The following is a 23,861-nucleotide window of genomic DNA, read 5'->3' as shown; positions in this document are numbered from 1 at the left end:
TCCAGTACATTATCATGAAGGGACTGTCTGAGACTAGTCTCTGCACCCCTGAAATCACATCATTGCCAAAAAGGGGAACCTAATAAAGGTGAAAATTGCTGTTGGCTTTGATGGAAATTTTTGAATAGGCTACTGAAGCTGCCAGCTGACAGTTGGCTGACGCCTTGCAGACGGCCCAAAACATATCTAGCAGGCTAAATTCCTGGACATGTCAGGGAGTGTGAAAAGTGTTGTGACCAGGTTGTAACTAGCAGCAAGTCTGACAACACGTCCAGCCAACGAATGTGCAAGGCAAGCGACGAGAGTACCTCAGGGAAGTTAAATAACATCCACAAAGATCCACAACAACACCAGGTTTGGACCTGGTCTTACTGTCTTCAGAAACTTGGATCACTCGCTCTTACGGATATTCAGTCTTGTACGCTGTGTCGCTTCAGTGTATTTTTGCGAGAGCAGACAGAGACGTTGGGGTTTCCTTCTGGTGCTGATCAGTCATGTAGTGTGCAAACCACAACTACTAGAAGATCTAGGGTCTGCACTACTAAAAATAAACATCAGGTCCATCTACGTCTGATGTCCTTAAAAATACAACAGACAGAACATTACAGACGCTCCCTTACAAAACCTAGGTGACCTTTAGTAGGACAAATGACTTGTTTGTGTATGAGAGCTGAGAGTGAGAAGAACAGAGAGGGAAAGCGAGGGAGACAGGAGCCACGTAGAGCCAACTCCTCCCTCAAAATCAAGGCATAAGGAAACTCACAGCATTCAACCACGTTTGATAGCTGTGGAATCTGAGGCCGACATGCAAGAGCACTTTGCTGAAGTCAACACAGGCGTAGTGTCCACTGCTTGCAGTGTCCTGAACCCGAGGACTGACCAGTAACTAGCTATAGAAGAACCAGCAGAGCTCGCCACTGGGTTCTGCGCTGTAACGCAGCACTGGACTCTCAGAGAAGTTCACAAGCTCACGCTTACCTGAGAGAGAAATCCTGAACCGCACCTCTCAGAGACCGACAGAGCCTCAGTGGGCCCATACAGAATGCCTTTCCGCTTATGCACCGCGCCAAAGTTCAACAGCCAGGCTCAAAAAAGCGTGTTGACATTCCACAGGTCTGAGAACGGCGACTTTCCGCAATGTCATCTCTGACCGGCTAACCAGCTAGCTAACGGTTACTGGCTACGCAAGGTACCGGAAAATGAAGCGAAAATCCGCCGTTCGGACACAGCTAGCTATCTCTAGCTAGCTACTAACAACGCAATTTCGCCCCCCTCGAATACCAGACAAACACACGACCAAATACACGAACCGGTCACAGCCACCGTGAGACCAACGAGAGGACCGAGCCAGCTTAGACTGGCTAACGTCTCTGGCTAGGTGTTAAGCTAGCTAACCTTCTGAGGGGAATTTCTGCTCTCGCGCTGCTGCTGCTGCTGCTGCTGCTGCTGGCTAACCTGTCGGTTCCCTTTTTTCTTCTTCGCTGGCAAAACATTAGCAAGCCTGTCCTTCGGTAGGCGTTTTATGTCGTCCAGTGTGTGTGTATCAGATGATGAGACCATGTGTTTACCTGCTCTGCCCAGAGGACAGCAGTAGCTCCGCACGCAGGACCAGAACTAATCCCCTGACTTCGTGTACTTGTGAGGATTCAAGCGGAGTTCAGCAGTGACGGGCGGCATGATGACGTAGTTCCTTGAGCTTCCTGAAGCTTCGTGTGAACAGTGCAGTTTATTGGGAACACTATCTGTTGTGTTGGGCCTCAAAACAGCCCCACAGGATTCCCAAAGGATTCAGATCCGGTGCCTGGAAAGGCCCCTAAACACTGATCTCATTGTCATGCTCATGAAACCAGTTAGAAAGGGCTTTTGCTTTGTGACATGGTGCAGGAGGACAGGTAAACTGCGGCCATGAAGAGATGCACATGGCCAGCAACCTTAATCAAATAGATGGTGGTATTCAAGCAATGCTTGATTAGTATTATGGACCCTTTAGTGCATCAAGAAAATATTTTCCCACAAGCAATTATTGGTAATTATTATTGAGAATTGCATAAAAATATAAGGTGTAGAGGTAAAAAGTAATACTCCGTTAAAGCATAGATAACCAAAATTTCTACTTAAGTAAGGTAACGAAGTATTTGTACTTCATTACTTAACGCCCCTGACATGGTCTTCTGCTGTTGTAGGCCAACCGCCTCATGTTTTGTTGTGTTGTCTGTTCTGATATGCTTTGCTGCTCATCACAGTATCTGTACAACTGTATCTGTCAACCTGAACCAGTCTGGTCATTCTCTGTCGACCTCTCTCACCCGCAAAGCGTTTTCATGTCACGCTCACTGAGATTGTCAAATCACTGAGATTACATTGGTGCCCCATTCTGACGGTTGATGTAAATCTGTGTGTGTACACGTTTTAAGAGTCAGAGTATTTATTTCACCCTCTCGACCTGCCTAACTAGTCCTGACAGGTCAACTGAGGGCTTTTATTAAGAGTTAAGGACCTGAGATTTAACCCCTTGCCCTGCAGATTTGAGTCCAGCAAATGAGCTAAATAACAAGTCCTTCCTGAGGCAAAGTGGGTGTGTCAGAGCAGGTAAAACACTATGCCCAAGATATTTTAATAGATGGGAACCCATGCTTCGGCTTATGGACTTGATGTCAATGATTTATAGCAGAGGGGCCCAAATCTTTGCGAGTCCTCGTGATCTACCGCCCTGAAGAAATTAGTTCCAGCACAAATGGTTCTGACTCCTCCCACCCTCCCATGGTTTCTCCACCACCGGCCTCTGCAACAGCTTCTTCCCTGAGGCAGGTTACGGAACACACTGCTGCCTCTAACAGCCAACTGGACTTTCCTAGAACTTTTCAAGCATTCACATCAGACTAACCACACACTACATAACATTACATCCTCGCACAGCTGAAATCCTTTACATTTCTCAAATGTTTCTATGCGTCACTTTTTGATTCGTTTATACAGAGACACCCGATAACCATTACTGCACACCTTTCTGTAGTTCTGTAGACAATTGCTTGCACTACTTCCTCAGGTTGCTTAGACACCTATCTATATACCTGATGCATTCATTGGTTGTTCTGGGCCTAGTTCATCTTAACTGGTGGAGCAAGTGTTCGGTGTGATTCTTGATCATTTAAGAATCCTCTTTATGAAGAGATGCCTCTGGTTAGTGTATGCCATGTTGTGTACGGTTTAGTTTCTATGTAGCCCTGTGTAATGTGCTGCTGTTGTGTACTGCACCATGGGCCTGAGGAAGAACGTTTTGTTCCAGGGTAAACACGTTACACTGAGGAATGGCAATAAAGACTGCTTGACTAATGTTCAGAAGATCTTCCTTAACTAGATAAAACATGTAGAAGTTTGCCAAAAGCACATAAGTGTTAAGATGATCTTAATTGGCAGTGATTGTGATGCTTACTTCGGCAAATATTAGAGCACCAGAGCAGCATGTGAAATCGCTCCCTTAAACATTGGACTTAATGGTGTCATTCTTAGTAGTTCTAAGTTCCTGGCCATGCTTCCCATTAAAGCAAACAGTGAATGAGTTAACGGGTGAACCATCTCCGAACACGGTGAAGTTCTTGATTGGCCGCCCATGATCTGACATTGTGTATGAATGAGTTTACCACCTCGTTTGACAGAATTTTAAGATGTCAGAAGCAACCACAGAGCCCGCCGTTTTACACAACCTGACACTCCTCAAATGAAGATGCCAAAGAGCATGATGTGACTCTTACTCCTGCAGCTCTTTTAGGCCAGAGATCAGAGCACATTCCCCACCCACTTTCCCATGTCCCTATGGATTGTAGTGCATATTGAGGGACTGATACTTGTCCAAATATATTAATGTCTGCACCAAGCATGTACACCAGGGGCATAACCACGTATGTTTTCAGGTTTTATATACGCTTTTAAATGCTTAAACAAAATAACTCCCCTCTAAGAAAATGACAAGAATTTGCACTTGATATATAGAAAGTATGCACTGACATCACAGTCCCGCTGGAACACTCCTCCTTTAGTCGGGCTGACTGCCAAAACATTCTGCAACATAGATGTTTTTATCAGGAGAAGCGACCACTCCAGGAATGAAACAAACGATTATCTGCTAAAGGCAGCTGGACTCGACATTGACCATCCAAAGAAAGAATGGTCTATAGAGAGTGATGTGTAGCCAGGATCATACTGCTAAGGGAGGTGCAAATCCCATCTTCGGAGAATAAAACAGACGAAATTACCTGGACTAACCTAGAATTGCTTGCTCTGCCTTTTAATCAAACATGGCATGTTGGTAAACTCCACCCCCCGTTATCAGAGTATGACATCACCAATCAGTGAGGCCCCACATTGCGGTACCTGGAATCCAAGCAGTCTGCAAAAGAACAGCTCTAAATTCTTACTGAATCTGTTTGTACAGTCACACAACAGCTCTTTCCCATTTTTGATGGCTTTGTGTAACACCGTGTTCATGGCCACAGTGACTCCTACCACCTGTGACGTATACCACCCCACAAAAAGCTCAGCTGTTTCAAAGCCTATCCTCCTCCACACCCATTTTTAAGGGAACCGAGAATTTTTTATAACCCTAGAAGTACAATTCTTTAATATATTATTTGAAGAGAATTATTTGGACCTTATTTTAGAAGTATACAATAACATTATACTGCAGGCTGTAATGGGGTTTTGATAAACAGATCTCCTAAGGCTGTCTGTGCAGGGTTGCTGGACGTTAATAAGTGTGGTGAAGAAATCGGATGCTTCTTTGTGTGAGTGGTGCACTGTTGTGTCATTTTCTAAAATTATCTTATTAGCTTATATCTCTGATAGCCAGTAACACCGTGACCACTGCCACTTTTTACAGCTGGCGTTCATGAAAGTGGAGGCAGAAAGCTGCTTACATAACCCTAAAAAAGTTAAAAATGGACATTTTATTACCAAAAACGTCTAATCACCTGGAAGAGACATTAAAAATGAAACTCAGGAAAGGACGGAAAGCATAAAACCTCAATTTAAAAAATAAATTAAGAGTTAAAAGTAATAATGGAAGCATACGATTCAGAACGAACAAGCAACAAAGAACAGGTTCTTTGAGGAGGGGACGTGTCAAGAAGACCACACAATTGGAACAATCACTGCTTCATGATGGTAAGAGAAAACAAGAAAAAAAAGGGTTGTTTATAAAACTGTACATAAAACACTATTTGTCAGGTCTGAACTGGTGCTACAAAAGTTGAAGATTACTGGTAGCTTGTATAAAAACTTGTGTGTCCCAAAAAAAGTGGAAAAAAAAATAAGGGGGAGTATGTGAAAAATCCTGACTCCATTTCAAAAGATTCCTCACGAACAACTATAACAGAAAAATAGTGTTCAATTCTCACAGATATCCAGACCCAACTGATCCACAGAGAAAATCAAGTGTTTTTCTTTTTTTTCGCCTGACTGCGAGGGGATTCTTTTAGCAACTCTCGAATCCTGAGGTAAACCCCAGTCGCCTCTGCAACCTCCGTGAACTCCGGGGTGTCTTCAAAAGGAATTATACCTTCAGCAAACTTACTCCGATGTGGGACAGAGCTCACTGCTGTGACTGTGGGTTCTTTATCGCCCTCCATCCCTTGGTTCTCCAAAACCTGCGTGCTGATTTCTTCGGTAATCTCAGTTAGTCCATTTTTTTCAGTGTTGTGATCATTCTCCTGAGAAATCTCATCCAGAACTATGAGCTCATCCGGAGACTCCATCCCAGCATCACTCACATCTTCATTAAGAGGATCCCTTACCTGAACACCTTTGGTTTTCTCTTCTTTAACATCAGCAGTTATCTGTAAGGCCAATGTGATGTTATTGGTATCATGATAATGTGTTTACACTGTAATGAATTGTACAGGCAGTTAATTGAAGCTTCCTAACTGGACAATTGTTCCTTTTAGCTGGCAACATTCAGAAAATGTATCACAAACAGCAATCAGCCATGACATTAGCATCTTGGCACCAGATACCACAGGAGGCCTTCAGAAGTCTTGTGGAATCCATGCCCCAAATCTTGAGCTCTGCTCTGGCAGCAAAGGGGATCTACTCAATATTAGGCAGGTGTCACTAATGTTATGGCTGATCAACGTATTATCATTCCCTTAGTCACCTGTTGTTCTTCGGGTGAGGCAGGTGTGCTCAGTGGTTCACAAACATGGCCTGATGTTTGCTCTGTCTTCACTTCCCCCTCTTCTTCACCCTCCTCCATTTCAGCATCAGGCCTAACTGATGGAGACACCGTGGATGAGCCCAGGCCAGTCTCGGAGTCGCTGTTAGTGTTGTCGGCATTTTCTAAAGCAGCCCACAGCAGCCTCTGCTGCTCCTCCAGCTCCTCTAGGGTCAGCCCATCCTCAGACTCCTCTCCGCCGAGCCCGCCTTTACCTTGAACAAAGGGAGAGGCGTTCGTGGGAGGTGTCGGTGGAGGAGTGCCTTTTGGAAGTGGAGGTGGGGTGGGTGTGGCTGGAGGCGTTCCCAGAGGTAAGGGGGGCGGTGTACTGATGAGTGGAGAGCCAGGGGGAAGCGGTGGCTGAAACTGAAAACCATCGGATTGGGATCGTCTAGGAGTGTCCTGATCTATGGAAACATACACATGCAACAGCAGTAAAGCAGGTGTGAATTGAAAGTTGAGGGTCATTTATTCTCCTCTTGCTCCAAAAAAACTTTTGTCTTCTCCACGATACAAAACAATGAATTGTGTTTTAATTTGACCCGTCCACTAACAAGAGGTCAAAACTTCATCTTCCTCTGAATCCAAAGGATAAAAGGATAAAAGGTGCACGTATTCGTCACTGTACAGTGTGGACTGTACAGCGAAATGTGTCCTCCGCATTTAACCCATCTGGTAGTGAACACACACTCACACACACACACACACGTGTTAGGGGCAGTGAGTACACACACACACCCAGAGCGGTGGGCAGCCAACTCCAGCGCCCGGGGAGCAGAGAGGGTAAAGGGCCTTGCTCAAGGGCCCAACAGTGGCAGCTTGCCGAGCCCGGGAATCGAACCCACAACCCTGTTATCGATATCCCGGCGCTCTAACCGCTGAGCCACCACTGCCCCCTCTTGTATATGGATAACAACAAAGACGTACGTCACTCTGAACAAAACCATCAACTTTTAAAATGTGCTTAAGCACATTTACACAGGGGCTACGCCCGCTACCTGAATCTGTGTCCATGTCTGAGCTTCTGTGGACATCCGAATTAGACCGCCGCTTCTTTGTCTGGTGTGGGGTGCACTCAGACTCATGAGTCCTTTTGCTGCACTTGGACCCAGGCTGTGAACAAAACAAGTTTAAGGTTTACTAAAAGATCAATGAAAATGCAAGAAAATGTGCTTTGAAATGAAAGTATTTTACCGCTGGATACATGCTAGACAAGTAAGCAGCAAAAGTTTGCTTCCAGTGCTGAGCCTGCATTGGGATGGAACGAAAAGACTTGTAATCCTGTAAATAAAAGAAAAAGGAGAAAAACAAACCTGAAGTTTCTAATTTCTAGTTTCTGATTTTGAGTGGCAAGTAATTCTAATGCATCAAAATTGTTAAAGATATTTAGAAAACATCAAAAGTAGCATGAGCAAAACAGCTTCTAATCATTTCCTGTAATCAGTTGCTTAAAATGTCATGTCTGCACAGATTGTAAACCGAAATTCCTTGCCATCTGTCGAGATTATATATTTAAGAACATAACATTTAATAGACCATTTATAATCTGGTTTGGGTTTTACATACAGGATGTTGTAGTAGAAAATCAATGGTGGAAAATTGACATGGAATAATCAGGCCATTTTCTCTCACACCCTCTCTTTATAATTAGGCTTCAAAACTGCTTGCTAAGTTTGACTACCTCTGCTGTTTTGCTGCAGACTGCAAACATTAAGATCATGGAAATATACTACAAATATACATTAAAGAAAAGACAAAAGACCAGACAATGTCCTGTCCAACATCACTATACACTTACATCCCTAACGTTGGAAGGTGCAGAAACATTGAAACCAGGGAAATCCACTAGCTTAGAGACATCATAGGATATATTTTGGTTACGGCCATTCATGTCTTCCTCTCCATCACCTGATGCTTTGAAGAGAAAAGTTTTGCAAAACCTTCACACAAATGTTACAATGCTTGGATCATGTGGTAGCAAGTCACAAAACTTTTTAGCATATTAAGAAGCAGAGAGAAAGTCTTCTTTAAGACATTCTGATGTATTTTCAGAAGAACTTACATTTGCCGTCATAGAGTGTTAGGCCAGAGTTCTCCATCTCAGCTTCCTTTAGCCAGCCAGGCGGGTAGCCCAGTTCCCTCATGCGATAAATAAATGGTGGAAGCGTGTTGGTAACAACACCAAGAGCATCCAGGAGCTCCTGACTGTACAGAACAATGTGGGGAGGAAAAAAAAAAAGGTTATATTTTAAAAACTGACATCAAGTTTCATGCTGCCCTAATAGTGAAAGGATCAATTTGCTTCTAAACCACCATTCCTGTCAGATCACTGATAAAGTGTATGTGAAAATGTTAGTGTTAGGAAGACATCTGACCTCACTACTCCTGGCTTGTACTTGGCAAACCTCTCCTCCACCTCCTCCTCATGGTAGCGCTGGTTGCTCTGATTGTTGTTGCTGTTCTGCGAGAACTCTTTTCTCTTCTCATTAATGCGAGCCATATCTTTGGGCTACAAAAGGGCATTTTTTTTGGAGTTGCAGATATTATAATAAGTCACAATACAGTAGCACTGTACTAATTTGCCAAGTTCCATTAAACGTGGAGGCCGCCAACTCACCTTTGGACAGTCTCGCAACTGATGGTCACTATCTCCACAATTAAAACAGCATGGTTTAGGTCTGGGAAGAGGGAGGGGTACAAAAAGTGACAATTGAAAGTGAATGATTTTATATACATAAAGGATTAAATACAGAATGCAAACTGGATTCTTCCTGAAGTTCCATTGTTTTAAAGCTCTGCATTCCATACCTTTTCTCCTTTATCTGCACCTCTTGCCCTTCTAAAGCAATTATCTGGCCAAAAACTTGCTGATACCTTTGCAGATGTGATTAAGGAAGTCTAAGCGTGTTACACATGACAAATATACACACAGTTGAGATGCACGGCTAGTAACAATATATTTTACAAGACAAGAGACAAGAACATCAATGACCAAATAGTTACAGGAGGCTGCAAGTTTGATCTTAAGGATACTTGGGTATCTCCCAGCCTTCGGTCAGCTGGGGATTTTCATTGAGAAGAGGCTGGCCCAACTTATCTAGGCAAAAGCTTGCGAAGTACAACACACTCCCTACCATCTACAAAATGAAAAACATCATGAGTTTGGAGGTCAGTCAGTGGTTTATATGCTTAATAAATCAGAGAAAATACAGATGATGGAGTAGGAGTCTTTTTAATGTGTGTGGCAGAATGTCAGATATACATACGGTAAAAGCATCTTTCACGTGTTTTCCAGTTGAAGTATTTTTCTGGCTCTCCTCCATGACAAAACTTGAATTCTGCATAATAGAAATAGAGCATCACAACCAGTGGATGGAAACCTCAGTACACTGAATGCACAGATTATTCCTGAAGGTAAATATGACCGTCAGAACATTATTAAAATTAAATGTAGGCTTTTAATTATCCTGCAACAGATGCTCTGCAGGAATACCTATGCCCTACAGTAATATTTTGACATCATATATACCTTCACACAAGATACACATCTCAAGAGCAGTTACAAGTGTTATGTAGGTTATGTATCGTATTAGACAATATTTCTCTAATTAGCTGATTCTGAGAGCCGATCAGATCAAATCAAATTTAAGTTTAGGATTACAGCAGCCCTGCGTGAGGCTCCCTGGTCACAAGACGGCGCAGTTACTTGTACAGCAAATAGTATTAAAGCCAGTGTTGTACTGTACATACACCCGGTCATTTGATTCAGATTTTTTTCCTGACAAGGTAACATGTGAATCTGCTTGTTGCACTGCAATTATTAGTGGTATTTTGGATGTACTGGGAGTAGTCTTGTACAGTATTTACACTGGTGTTGGCATTGCTTTAGGCATGTCACCCACAGTGAAACCATGCAACAGCTGGTCAACATACCTGTGGGTTGACCTGTAAAGCAGAGCCCTGTTTGTCATTGTTCTGTTCCTGCTGGTCTTTCTGAATGAGAGAGTAGATGTAATCTTCAATTTCTTGTCGGTGCTGTCTGGAAGGATATAAACAAGAGAATTTAGTTGTGTAATAAAAAGCAAGAAGTTTTGGTCAACACCTAGAACTAAAACCTACTTTGAAATGCTGTTGTTCCCAAAAAGTATCTGGCAGAGCGGCCCGTCAAGTTTTGAATTTACGACGATGATACCGCTGCAAAAAATTTAAAATGAGAGAACTGTCATGTCATCAGTTGTACACACAAAAACTGCCAACAAGAAAACGTATCAGCAGACTAACTTACTTAGGTCGACTCAAAAACTTCAACTTCCGTCTCAGTTCCTCATGTGAACTAGTTGTTAAGGGGTGGAAATAATATTTTTTTGTGCCTAGGTGTGTAAAACGTTAGTTACATTCTTCCACCATGTTGAGAAAATTGTATGCGATTACAATCATGTTAACCAGTGATGTGTACCAACCCCTGATATTTGCCCATACAGTCTAATAGAAGCAAAAATGGCCAGAATCAAACCTAATACCTCCAAGAACATCCATGCTAGGATCTACAACCAAAACAGTACACCATACGCATTCATGAGGCACAAAGCATAAAACACAAGATTGGTGAACTGTAATATTTAGGATATATTATCTTATATAAGGGACCACCAAAAGTGATCAAGCCCAACCAGTAAGACACTTCTTCACATTGCTGCCATTGTAGATTTGAGTTCAAATGACTGGAACATAAGCAGTCACTAGTAGGAAAATGGTCAACTGATCAATACGACTGGTCAATTCCCTTTCATAATAAACAGCCAGCAAGTGTCCTATACAGGACTTCCCTGTATATGAATGAAGTGTGCTTTCAGCATCTGCTGCCTCCAGCTGGGGAGAAAGCGAAAAAGAAAGTAAAAGAACGAAACTTAAGTCTGTTTCTTATTCAACTTCTCAGTTCTCCCTTAACTGGTGCAGTAGATCGTTGTAAAATTGGCTGAAAGTGTAACTTTAAGGTGGAACAGAAAGTTGGCGAACGAACGAGCAAGCAGCCAACTTCAGACCTGGAGTAAATGGAGGGCATTTCGCAAGCTGGCTAACTGACCAATGACTTTCGGCCAACACTGACGAAAACAGCATTTCACGGGAAAACTGGTGGCATAACGTTAGACTTTCATTGTTGCTGATGCTACGAACAAACAGTCAAATAGGAAACTAATCAACAGTGAAACGGGACCATTGTCAAATAGCTCGTCGGCTACTATTTAGCTAGCACTAGCATAATGAGGCTAACTGAGCTGTGCTGCGTGTGCAACACTAGCTAGCTGGGTTGCCATCAGTCAACTTAACCTAATTCATTCACGACCATCCAGAAACACAGCGCAATGATTCTGCACTACGACATGAGAAGCCAGTCTAAGAGAAAACACCAACAGCTGCTATCAGGACAGCATACAGCTTCCTGGGCTGGACGCTAAACTAGCTATAGCTAGCTTAGCGCTTCTTTAACGCAGCGGGAGCTATGAAGGATATTCTCCGCTTTCAGGCGGTCTACGGTCTCCTCGCACTCCTCTAATCTTTCCCGGAGCTCACGGAGAGCGTCCGGAGCTTCATCTTCATCGTCCGTAAACCTAATGTGCTTAGGCACCGGAGGGTCTGCATCGAGCTGCTCGAACAGCTCACTGTCCCCAAAATCAACCTCCATGTTACCTCCCGTTTGGCGGAGAGTTCATCCGAAAGGTAATACGAAGGCAGGCGGTCGCGCTGATTGGCTGAAGTGCTCCACTAGACGAGATGCCTAACTGGAACCCTATTGGACAGTGCGCTTATTCGGCTAGTTTACAGCCTAGGTAGTGCCCTATTGAGGGAGTAGGGAACAGAAACCGTATTTCCTTGCTTGACTTGATTTTGCCTGATTGTTATGCTGCCCATAGCCTCACTGTCGGACTTGCAAGTGAATCCACATGATTATTAGTTTTAGTATTAGCCTTTGAGCTAAACAGTAAACGAGAGCAGCTTGAAGTCATTTCAGGTGCAGCAGTGTATAATTGTTACCATCCTGGGTTCTCCAAAGATCAAGTGTAGACAGATCAAGATCGGTGCTTTGGATTGTGCTTTGCTACGTTGTTTTATGTAAGGAATATCTCTTTCCTAGCTTTAGGGAGGGCGTGGGGTAGTGAAGACATAGAACTAATGCTGCAATTCACCAGCCATTAGCTAGCTAGCATTCTGTAAATTGCATACCTAAATCACATGTGCTCCATAACGTAGATTTACATACTCTATAGTACCAAAAAAAAGGTCCTTTTGACAATGCAGATGTTTTCCTGTTCTAAAAACAGTAGGTCACAAGGAAGAGTTCACAAGTGAGAGTTATACAAAGTCCGGTATACCTCACAACGTTGCACCTCCAGGGGGCGATAACAGCACTGTTCACTATTGAACCCAGCATTCAACACAGCTCCCCGAAAAAGAAACAGCGGCGCATGCGCGAAGCAGCAGGCGGTACATCTCAGTACGAGTGTTTGCGTTTTGCGGTGAATTTGTTTTATTTAGTTTTTTTTTTTGTTAACTATATATTTTATATTTTTAATAATCTTTATAGCTGATTTGAAAGTCACAAAGGTTGGGTTAATTATCCTGTTTTATTTAAGAAAGTGTGCCAGTTACGCATATTCTTTTGTACGTATCTTGGGTGGTCAGGTTTGTTTACAACCTGAGACTTCAGAAAAGAGCGGGTGGACAAAATAGCAGAAACGGTGCTGAACGGAGGGCTGTCAACTTCTACTTCTCTTCCATCCCTCAAGGAAATAGAGGCTCTTCACAACTGGAGACTCTTCTTTTTTTTTTTTGATGGATGGTCCGGTCTGTTACTGCACGTAGATCAGGTCAGGCCCAGTATGTAACTGCACTTTTTTTGAGAGCACAACCTACGAGCTGTTCTTTTTAATTGTTTAATTATTTCACTTCTTATATTTACCAGGGACCGTGCTCATTAATTAACAGTAAATGAGCCAGAGGTAGCCTGACTGCCCATGGCCTATTCTTAAAACTGCGATCTAAAATTATAATAAACTGATTTGCCCAAATATCTAATATCCAACATCCAAACCATCCAAAAGTATGACACAGACAATGCAACACAACCATGGTTCACAATATGCCATGTGCAATTTTATTTAACTACTTTACTATAATTTGGTTGTTATTGTATCATTATTTTTAACAGGTAACTGGGGATGCTGCAGCCCCCAGCACCCCAATGTCTTTCCTATGTACAGATCATCTGCAGTTCTTCAGAATTGTGTATGCATTTTGCTGTACGGTTGACTTGAGCACGACACACAGCCTAAATGTATAATCTAATCAGAAACAATATATTAAAAACCTTCTCCAGATCCCCATATTTCCTATGAGGCTGTGTAGAATCTAGTGAAGGAACTATGACCGCTGAGAGTGTCTCAGTCATTGACTTGCCCCACTGGGAAAGTGGAAAACGAAGGATTCGATTCCTATATCTAGCTGGCAATAATTCCTTCGTAGTTACCAACCAGAGCAAAAATGAGGTAAGTGTTTGTTGTTTTTTTACAACTGATTGCTGTGTTGTGTATGTAATCTACAATTAGTGAAAAATGGAAGGTGTCCCTAACTCTGAATGCCTTCATTTTTAAAGGAGCAGATGATTCCTCTCTTTCTTGGAGCTGATCTCTTTTCTAATACAGACGTCCGTACTGAGAACCATCCCAGATACCATGCAAAATTTGCCAAAAAGGGACTGGCAACCAAACTGGTTTTCTCCTCAGGTATTTACACGTCATCTCGACCAGGAGGGATGTCGTATAGTGTACCCAACCTTGGTACTGCTGATCTACTGCCTTGAAAAGTGCATCTCCATCCCTAGTCTTGCACACCTGGGCAAGGTTTCTACCAACACATCTTAGCATACATGCGATTCATAAGTAATCAAACAAGAAATACTTTCTTCTCTATGAGAGATGATCGCAACATTAAAATGCTTTTGAGAAACTAGGCCCAGGCTAATCCAGCCCTTCAGGAGCATCTGAGAACCAGGGCCAGGTGTTACGAGTGAACCCTCCAGCTCCAGGAGCAGGGTTGGGTACCCCTGATAAAGACAGATCTCTGAGCAAATGTTCAATTGCATAAGCTATAATAACATACAATAATATGTATGGATAATATTTTGTCCCTTTTAATATTCCAGCCTTCAGGTTCCAAGGCATTCGTCTTCCATGTTCTAGTAACGGTTTGTGGTTCTACTGTATTCATGGAGTTTTTCGAGTAGCCTTTGAGCTATACAGTAAACAAGAGCAGCTTTCAACCTTGGAGTCATTTCAGGTATAACTTTCTATTACTACTGTGTCATTTAATGGCTGTACTTGACCTCTTCCATTGAATGTACTCAATGTTAATGACACTTTGTGTGTTAAGTCTGGGTGCTAGCCATTTAGGGTTCTACAACAATCAAGATCATGTAGGAAATATGACAAATTGGTGGAATTCCCCTCAATTAACTATTTGTCTGGATGTGCCACTTTTCAGGATGTCTGGAAGTCACGGATTAACGATGAACAATTAAACATGGTTTACAATCTTGGCGTCCAACTGGAAATCCAACTCCCAAAAACCAGCGAAGAGATACAGAGTGTTGATAACATCTTAGCACCAATCAGTACCCATTCAGAACCTCAGGAGGTAGAGGAAGACTCTGTCACCTCCCAGCCAGATGATTCCTCCGCAGACCACGACTACTGTTTCATGACAGAACAAGTGGATTCTCGGCCGTGTAGTCTACTAGCTGATAAACTCCGTAGTATAGGTGACAAAATCCTGGCAAAATCCAGGAGTGCTATGCAAGTGAACCAAGAGGAAACTGTCCTGAAGCTTCTGGATTATGCAGAATCTTGCCTTGGTGGACAGCAAAATGAGGAAATGCTGACTGATGCTGTGATGGCTTTACTGGGTAACCATTCTCAAGAGCTCTCCATCTACTCCAGCCCTCTGCTGCAGGCTCTGGCTGGCTGGGTGGGTCAGAAGTTCCATGTAGCCAATGGCAGCATAAGCCAACAGGTGGAAGGCTTCAAGATGAGACACATTGAACACATTACAGACTTGCCCCCTGCAGAGGAACTTGCCACTGAACTCTTTCCTGAGGCTATGCGGAAACTGCTGATCAACTGGATGGGCCTTAGTGAAGAGGCAGCCACGTGGAAAAGACTTAGCGAATATCCCATCGTACTGCTTATCCTGGAATTTGCCAACCATAACCTCATCACAGGAGTGGCTCATGTGTTATATTCCAGTCTCATAAGCAGATAGAAAGCAGGCGTTATGTTTATTTGAGGTACGTTTGATCTCTTAAGCTTGCTGCTAATGTAGCTAACGTAAGGGAAGCTTAGCCCCCCATGTGAATAAGTGCAGACCTAAACAGTTGGTTAGTTGATAGTCAATTAACCTCAGATAGACATGTCTCTACATGAATTGGGAACAGAGCCAACTAGCTTGGAAGAGGTAAAATTCAGAGAAAGTTTTGACATTCTTTGATTTATTCAATGTACACAGTGGCTTACTTTACTGACCATGTGGATTCCGTAACATTTTGATGCCAGGATACAACGGAAGTACAGTCTAATTCCCAAAACTACTTCTAAATTCCTTTTTCAGATGGAGGTTACCACAATGTTTGTACTTCACTTTTCTGAGAGATAATTGGGTAAACACTTTTACTGAAGGGCAGTATTCATGAAACTAAAGCTGACTTATCCCTTACATTATAAGAGGCATGAACCTCCATTCAGGTAACATTCAGGTATAAAGGACCTTTCCAACAAGGCTGCACATCGTGCCATTTCATCAACAGCATAAAATGTCAAATATGGCAGTTGTCATGATTAGAGGAGTCATTTATCCTTCTGAATGTTGTCCTTCAGTAGAGTACCAACAGTAATTCTGTGAGAATACTTTTAAAACTGCTATGAGTTCAACTGAACGTAAACTATTAGCACAACATTTTCCTTTGGGACTAACAAATTTTAATGAGGCTGTAATAAGCAGTTACAAGAGCTTGGCACACCTGTTGTGGTACTATGTCAGTGTTTTGATAATGCAAAGGTTTCGGTCAAGTATCACTCATAGCAAGATCCTAAACAACATTCATGTCCTATCCACACAAAACTGAGTTAACGTAACAAAATGAAAAGGATGTTCCAATACCACTAACCTGTCTGAATCCCTCTTAAAGCTTTGCAATACCAATATTGCACCTTTGCATAATTTTCCAGAGAGATGTGCCGCACAAGCCTAACAAAGACATACGTCGGAATCACTTGACTGTATTTACATATGAATTCTTCCAAGACAAAACTGGTGAATAAATTACAGCTCTGACCAACATCCATGCGATCTAAAGTGTCGACTTTCTATACAAACACACGTTAAAAAAAAAATCAGCTGAACTCCTGGAACATTGATGGAAGTAGGAGGAGTAGTGGTTCCTGTTCAAACGGCATCCATTCCTCGTGAAGAAAAAGATGACGAGAAGCCAAGCCCCATTCCCCTCTGCGTGTGTGTCTGTGAGCGGGCCATCTCGTACTGGACGTCCAAGTTACGAAACATTTCCTCCTGTTTCTGCAGCGTCTTCAGGCCATCATCATTGAGCACAGCGGAAGGGCCACCTTCTTCATCAGGCTGTGGGGAAGATGCAGCAACTTTACACACATTCATATTGTAATATTGTATTTTTTTTTAATCAGTTACATGAAGTATGATGAAAGATTTAAACACTTACTTTAATGCCCATTAGTTTGCGGAACTTCACATTTTGGTCCTTGTTGCCAAAGTTTAGCTTCTCCCAGAGTTCAGCTGTCTGGGACTTGTCCTTCGATAAATAAATTAATAAATAAATAAATAAAAACCACAACACATTTCTATACATGGCACTTACAACCAAAACCACAGTACGTCAATATTACTAATTACTGGACCCAAAGACACCACTGCATAAGTTTTGCTGCATGCCAATTATGTTATTTCTAGTGACCAGCAGGTCAAGGGGTTAAATATATCCCTATAGTAATAAAGTACTTCTACAGAATTCTACTAACCCCTTCCTTCTTTCCTTGCCACAACAACTTCCTCTTCTTCTCCTGCTCAGCAAATTTCATGGGGTTGACAGCGGAAGGGTTATAGTAGCTTGGAACAGCAATGCCTGTCTCTGCCAACGTTTTGGCTTGTAGTGCGGCCATCTGAGCTGCCATAGCGATCTGTGGCGTGACCTGTGTGCCTGAAGCCAACAGTGCTGCCACATTCAGCACAGGGCTGGCTGCAGTAGCTGCGACATTGTCACTCAACAATGGAGTTGCTGCAACTGAGAGAGAAGGGGAGAGGGGGGCGGGGGACAGATTTAATTAGTAGGTATAAATACTGCAGAGTGTTGACTTGGACATACAGATATAGTCTCATAGTCCCAAATGCAAATGTAATTTTACATAACACAGCAGGATGCTGTCCTTAATAAACGTGTAGAGGTATATTTTGATATGTAAAAGTATTTTGACCTTAAATAGTCGCCAACCTTAGACTTGACCCGTCACATGTACCAAAAGTAAGTTTCTTCTTACCTGCTGCTACCTCCTGTTGTTGATTGTGTTGCTTCTCCAACATCTCCTTCTCTTTTTGTTCTTGAAGTTTTTTAGCTCTCTCCAACCTAGGAGCGTGACAGAGCACAAAATGACAAAGTGCATTCCGACTTTTGGCATAGGGTTCGTTTACAGGTCTAATGTATTTATACTTATTTTTTAACTGTTTGAATTTGGGAAACAAACACAGTTGCCACATAGTTGGGTAAATAGTATGTCATGTTTAGTTATATACATCTCAATTTACCATAGTATATGCATAAAAATCTTCTAACACAATGGTTCTCAATGTAGTTCCCAGAGCCCACCAAAATGGTCTATGTTTGTGCTCAATCCTAAATCCTAACACAGAAGGACAGCCTAGTGGGCCCTGAGGACTGATTCGACAACCACTATTCTAAAACAAGATTTTTTTTTTTTAAGGAAAGTAACACTCTACCTCCTAGCCAAAGCCTCTTGTGCATCCATGGCTGTATTTCTGCCTCTGAAAGCCACAGGACTGGCAGACCGACTGCGACTTTTCCTCCTTGGTTTTTCAACTCTCTTCTTTCTTTCCCTGATCCAACAAATATCCAATTCCAGCAATCATTTACACATAAAAATGTACTGATGAGAATTTCATAAATCAATGCCCTGCTTCCTTCTAAAGAAAGCACACTGTAAATGTCAGAATTGCTGATTACAAAAAACACAGTAACCCATTTGATCATTTGGAATAAACAGGAAACTATTTACGAAGTGAAACACAAATGTTTGTCAGATTAAATTACAAATGTTATTCCTAAATGTATTAGAAACGTATGAATGCTGTTATAGCTGGCTAACTAATTTAACTTTAAGTTGTAGACATCACAACAAAAGTCTCAAAAGTCAATCATTTGTTTTATTCATACAATAGATCTAAACATAAAACAGGTTACCTGCTCTTGCTCCGGCTCCTACTGCGCTGTCTGTGTTTGGTTTTTGAGGTGGATCGCGATCTAGCCCGTCTCTTCTTTTCACGACTCTTCGATCTCCTTTCACGACTGCGAGATCTTTTTTTGTCCCGGCTTCGACTGCGATGTCGCCTGTAAGCATACGAAAACGACGGTATGCACTTTTGCTAGTTTTGTCATCAAACTTGAAATGGTTTGGATGGTTAAGGAGCACCAGCAGACCTCACAATTTGGGCATGGTCCTAATATTCTAATAGACCGGCGTGACTGACAGTCCTTAATCACTGGTGAATGTTATTTTTTTCATGTTACTATGGCAATGCACACAGCCTTGAGACTGGCAAGTTGTGTTGTTTTTAGATTTTTACTTTGAATTGTGTTTGATTTGTAGTTTTTTAACTGTTCTGATATCTGTACTGTTAACAAACCTCAGACGCTAGCTCCAGTCCTCCCCCCGTGGCATTTAGCAGCAGAATGGCTATGTACCATTTAGCATTTAGCTCGCAGCTACATTGAGAAAACAGGGGCTTTTAACGGTAAGAAACGAAAAAAACACCCATGTACTTCGATGTACTGTGTAAGGGTTCTTCCAATGCAAATATCCGATATTTCTACGGCATCTTACCTTTCTCTTGAGCGCGATCTGGACTGACTTCTTCCTTTGGAGGATTTCCGGTCCTTTCTGCGGTGTCTGTCCTCAGAGCTGTCTTCAGAAAGTCTCTCGCGGTCCTTGTCAGAATTCTGCAGCACCTCCTCCGATCGGCTCTGGGATTTCTGCGCCTTCTCCGAGTCCCTTCGCCGTGCCTGTTTTAAGAAGAAGTGGTCTCTTTCAGGAAAATAGTGTGACAAAGAGAGTTAGTATGTTGGTTTCAGAACAAAACCACACTCACACTCTCACTCAAACTCACCCAACCTCACAACCTTCACAAACCATCCACATTCAGCTCTCTGGCCACGTAGTAAATAGAACAAAAAAAGGTGAAAAGGTTCTTGACCAACCCTGAAATAGGATTTGTGGAGTGATTTATGAAGGACCCTTTAAACTTTGCTCACCATTTGTTTTCTATTTAATGCACACATGCATTTTATAAAACAAACTTGACCATTTGTAAAGATACTTTATTTAAATCTGTTGCACATGTTTAAGCTAGTCTCTGAATTGTACTTGCTGCAGTGATTTCTGAGATCTACACTGTGCATGCATTTAAGTAGAAGGGCAAAGGTCGGTCAAAAAATGTAAATCTTATTCTATATTACTGCAACTCCTGCTGGGACTTGAATGTAGGACAATGATTCAAGTTGCTAGACAAACAAGAATTTTAGGCAAGTGTGAAATTGAATGGCTGATAGTTACCTGTCCAGTTGTAGGCATATAATTTTGCTATCTGTCAGCAGCGTCTTCTGTTCAGAGTGTCTCTTCGTGCATTAGCACGCTGAGTGTAATTTATTATAGAGATGTTATCATGTGATCTAAATACAGGCTTTTACCAAAAAAATATCCCACACAATCTGTAAGATACTTTAGTGCTCTCTAATTTTCACACACATCTGACATGTGAGAATGAGAACCAAAAAAATTACACCCTCAAAATCTACTGAAATCATAACTAATGACCAAACTGTCAAGCTGGCATTTCACCATCTGCTGTACAGCTTCATACTTACCCAGGGCTAAAACTAGAAATGCCAGCTGATCAATTATGTTAAATGAAGTGACCACAATATCTTATGTCTACGTGAGTGAAATGGACTTTAATTTAGTTACCTCTTTGCTTCTGCTCCGGGATCGTCTGTGCTTCTTGTCACCTGATATTAAGCAACAAAACAACAAAAATGTATGGCTGGAACAGCTCACTTTCCCCTATGGTCTCCCTATAACTCTAAATAAATAATTATCTGAGGCACTAATGTCTAGCCATGTTATCAGTGTGAACAGCTATATACAAACAAACATAATAAAAAAAGAAAAAGAGAAAAGAAAATCTTGCAAGCTGACAGACTAAAACAGAGTCTACTGTTTAATAACCAATGCAAAAAAAAGACTGGCAGATAGAAACGTTGCATTGTTGGTGAACAGGGGCACCAGGCTATCCCCAGTGAATTTTTGGGATTCGTGATGACACCTCCCATCTTGGCGGCTGCAGCCAAAAAAATAACAAGCACAGTGTAGGGGTTACTGAGGCAAAGATGCATGAATGCTGACAAAGACTACTGCTCACCACTGCTACAGACCCGGTTTGAAATATCTCATTCAATGTTCAGGGCAGCTTTCTCCATTGTGCTTCAATGGCCACTTGCATTCTCTATGGATCCAGGAAACAGAGGAGGCTACAGGGCTATGGAAAGACTTTCACTATTGCAAATATATCCCATTCTATTTTATTTATTTATTTATTTTAAGTATAAACACAAAACCTGAGTACTGTGCGAGTCTCAGCTTTGGCTTTGTAGAATAAACTCTACAGCCAACATGTCAGCAGTGAAATGATTCTGAGATTTTGGAAGCCATGTAATGTCTACTATACATTAAACACTAATTGAAAAAACAAACAAATAATAATAAATAAAAAAAAACTAAAAAAAAAAAAAAAAAAAACTAAAAAAAAAAAAAAAGAACTTAGTGATCTTAGCGAATTCCTCCCAAAATTACATTTTACACAGTGTCCCACAGGGATATATTCTTGGTTGACTTTTCTCCTCTCTTTACATATATGCATATAAATATCTACCACACATTTGTAAAGTTAAATGACAAACAAAAAACCTAACAATTTTAGTAGTAATACTTTCCTGGTCTTCAGTGGCAACAACTAAGCAAAAATGTGACAAGTAAACATTTACCTGACTTGCGTTTCCGGTCCCTTGAACGCGATCTGGACCTTGAATGATGTTTTGAGCTCCTTGGGGACTTTGAAGTTTCCATGTTGTATGTGTGGGTCCAAACTGAAGACAGAGGTTATACACAGTAACTTGTCGTCATTTGCCTAATTAGGAAAAGAGAAGAGTGGCACTGATATACTTGGTTACCATAAATATGTGCAAATGAGTAAACACCAATTTGGATGCTGATGGGGACTCATCACCATCATCTTCTAAACAAGGTATTTTTTCCTTCAGTGGACAATGTGCCAAAAGTGGTTATCTTGCAAAATCAGTTCGAGCATTTAGAGCTACACCATCGCTGCCTTCTTAGTCTCATTCTTAGCAATGCATCCACTAAATTCAGCATTAAGTGACTTCAGATATTCATGAGAACTTAAGTAAACAAACAAATCTCTAGTATTAACATAAACCTGCAAACATTTTATATTTGGTAAATTGTGGTTTTGCTCATTTAATTGGACATGGTCACCATTCTTCACCAACTATAACTCCAACCTGTGTCTTATCATCACATTAGGAGCGTCCCTGGGGACATAAACTACAGTAAACGACAGTCTAAATATAGAACAGTCTAAATATAGCTCCAACCCTAATCTAACATACTCGATCCAGCTAATAAAGGTGATTCGGGGACATCTGATTATTGATGACAGTTGTGAACTTATATTTAATACGGTAGCATGTCAAATATAGTACACTACCAGCAGCGGTACACTGATTAGTATAGTAGCTACGGACTTTACAGTAGTACGTGATTTCTAACCCAGCCCCATTTGAACTGCAATGTTTTCACCAGTAGGTGTTGTAGACAAGGTCTATCGCTTAAAAGTGCGTGTAATAGATCACTGAATGGATATAAGGACAAGTGTGACATTTAAGTCCGTTTATTTTTGTGCCATTTTCGTTGATATATGCGTGTAGGCAGCACTAGCTGTATAATACTATGGTGTAATCTAGATACGGCCTCTTCGTTATTTTCTATTACTAGCACGTACAAATGTGAACTAGCCAATCTTCTCCATTATTAATCGCAAACAGTTTTAATATGATTAAATCGGGTTCGTACCCTCCTCATCTATTTCTTTGCGTACTCTGTGTTTGTGTAGTTTCATGTTTGGCTTCTACATCACATTAGCTCGCTGCTAACTAGCTAGGTAGCTAGCTAACGTTAGATGGCTTTGTTGCAGGATGATTGGCGTAGACTATAAGAATAAGAATAAGATTTTTTTTAACCGATTTTTCAAAATGGCACAAAGAAGATCAGGCACTGTGGTCATCAACACAAATCTACACTAATGATTCCCACTGAGTAATCAACCAGCTCGCCGACTCTGTTTACTAGTAACCAGTTAGCTATAGCTAGCTAGCAAGCTATCAAGGCCTCCTAGCGCCACTCTCTTCAGGTAGCCAGACATTCCAGCTCGCCTCCGTTGATAATTTCGTATCGTTTTACAGCGTATAGACGAGCTCAGTCCCCAAATACTGCAGGCAGATAACGTCACACATGTACTTACCACCGTGCCAAGCTTGAAAGCCCTCAAGTGTACTTATTTCATCGAGTTTTTCATGCCCTAATAGCTGGACTTCGACGATGTCCCAGCGATGGCCGGCTAGCTGCTAGCTAACACAATACGCAGTAACCCGGATGTCTTCTCTTGTTGCTCTTCCTTTGCTGCCTTCACCTCTACAGTTATTATTATATTTTATATCTAAAATTCAAACAAATTCAGAAATAAAATGAATATAACACAAATGAAGAAGCGCTTAAGCAACGAAGTTCACACTCCCCAGCAGAGAAGCTTAGAAACAGTCATAGATCTTATATATCTATAAATATCTTTTCATGGACAAGAATGCCAATATTGCAATATTTGGTTTCAGAGGGTTCCTTGAAATGGTCTTTTACCAACAGATGGAAAAAGGACATGTCAAAATGTCAAAATATACATACAGAACACTAAACTTTAAAAACATTATTATGGTTAAATGTATCTTAACAAGTTGCACTTGACCAGGCGGTTCTAGTAGAATTGCTGTTGGATATTTGAGCACTCTTCTTCACAGAATTGGTAAAGTTCGGTTAGATTGGTTGGTTTCCTGGTACGATCCAGGCTTTGAAGCACAGTCCACATATTTTTGACATGGCTGAAGGCAGGACTTTGGGGCTTTCCAAAAATTAGCATGCTTTATCAATTCCACAACTTT

General features: G+C 41.6%; 5 protein-coding genes across 13 annotated transcripts in view; 2 read left to right on the top strand and 3 right to left on the bottom strand.

Moving 5' to 3' along the window:
• The window catches only part of clip1a (CAP-GLY domain containing linker protein 1a), a 39,739-nt gene extending 37,973 nt beyond the window's left edge, over nt 1–1,766 (bottom strand). For 2 of the 5 annotated variants that reach the window (XM_072664935.1, XM_072664937.1), the window contains exon 1: nt 1,569–1,757. The gene's annotated coding sequence lies outside the window, so the exon portion shown is untranslated. Of the gene's footprint in view, nt 1–978; nt 1,156–1,568 lie in introns of those variants that run through there. The other 3 variants (XM_072664938.1, XM_072664939.1, XM_072664936.1) reach the window with 3 other exon arrangements.
• The window catches only part of gtf2h3 (general transcription factor IIH, polypeptide 3), a 161,960-nt gene that overhangs the window by 67,696 nt on the left and 70,403 nt on the right, over nt 1–23,861 (top strand). The gene's annotated exons all lie outside the window — the stretch shown is intronic.
• On the bottom strand, nt 4,924–11,909 carry zcchc8 (zinc finger, CCHC domain containing 8). Its single transcript, XM_072664918.1, has 15 exons — nt 11,717–11,909; nt 10,491–10,533; nt 10,325–10,399; nt 10,139–10,244; nt 9,472–9,543; nt 9,239–9,342; nt 9,014–9,079; nt 8,823–8,883; nt 8,581–8,714; nt 8,268–8,410; nt 8,004–8,119; nt 7,400–7,486; nt 7,204–7,318; nt 6,149–6,612; nt 4,924–5,831 (listed from the first exon to the last, which is right to left on the bottom strand). The coding sequence occupies exons 1-15, from the start codon at nt 11,886–11,888 to the stop codon at nt 5,427–5,429; spliced, it is 2,163 nt and encodes a 720-aa protein (XP_072521019.1). The 5' UTR covers nt 11,889–11,909; the 3' UTR covers nt 4,924–5,426.
• On the top strand, nt 12,017–16,594 carry LOC140542105 (uncharacterized). Of its 3 annotated transcripts, none has more exons than XM_072664948.1 (5): nt 12,017–13,071; nt 13,581–13,749; nt 13,857–13,986; nt 14,406–14,539; nt 14,744–16,594. In XM_072664948.1, the coding sequence occupies exons 2-5, from the start codon at nt 13,627–13,629 to the stop codon at nt 15,518–15,520; spliced, it is 1,164 nt and encodes a 387-aa protein (XP_072521049.1). In that variant the 5' UTR covers nt 12,017–13,071; nt 13,581–13,626; the 3' UTR covers nt 15,521–16,594. The 3 variants fall into 3 exon arrangements, with proteins under 3 accessions (XP_072521049.1, XP_072521051.1, XP_072521050.1); XM_072664950.1 differs by having other exon boundaries at nt 12,018–12,698; nt 12,887–13,749; XM_072664949.1 differs by having other exon boundaries at nt 12,018–12,720; nt 12,887–13,749.
• On the bottom strand, nt 15,730–23,291 carry rsrc2 (arginine/serine-rich coiled-coil 2). Of its 3 annotated transcripts, none has more exons than XM_072664945.1 (10): nt 23,171–23,291; nt 21,615–21,757; nt 20,539–20,579; nt 19,399–19,577; nt 18,759–18,905; nt 18,278–18,394; nt 17,821–17,906; nt 17,305–17,567; nt 16,989–17,078; nt 15,730–16,888 (listed from the first exon to the last, which is right to left on the bottom strand). In XM_072664945.1, the coding sequence occupies exons 2-10, from the start codon at nt 21,694–21,696 to the stop codon at nt 16,700–16,702; spliced, it is 1,194 nt and encodes a 397-aa protein (XP_072521046.1). In that variant the 5' UTR covers nt 21,697–21,757; nt 23,171–23,291; the 3' UTR covers nt 15,730–16,699. The 3 variants fall into 3 exon arrangements, with proteins under 3 accessions (XP_072521046.1, XP_072521047.1, XP_072521048.1); XM_072664946.1 differs by having other exon boundaries at nt 21,615–21,716; XM_072664947.1 differs by lacking the exons at nt 21,615–21,757; nt 23,171–23,291 and adding an exon at nt 20,128–20,206 and having other exon boundaries at nt 20,539–21,605.

This window comes from Salminus brasiliensis, chromosome 20 (assembly GCF_030463535.1).
Source record: "Salminus brasiliensis chromosome 20, fSalBra1.hap2, whole genome shotgun sequence".
NCBI lineage: Eukaryota > Metazoa > Chordata > Actinopteri > Characiformes > Bryconidae > Salminus > Salminus brasiliensis.
This window is presented reverse-complemented; position numbering and strand designations above follow the sequence as displayed.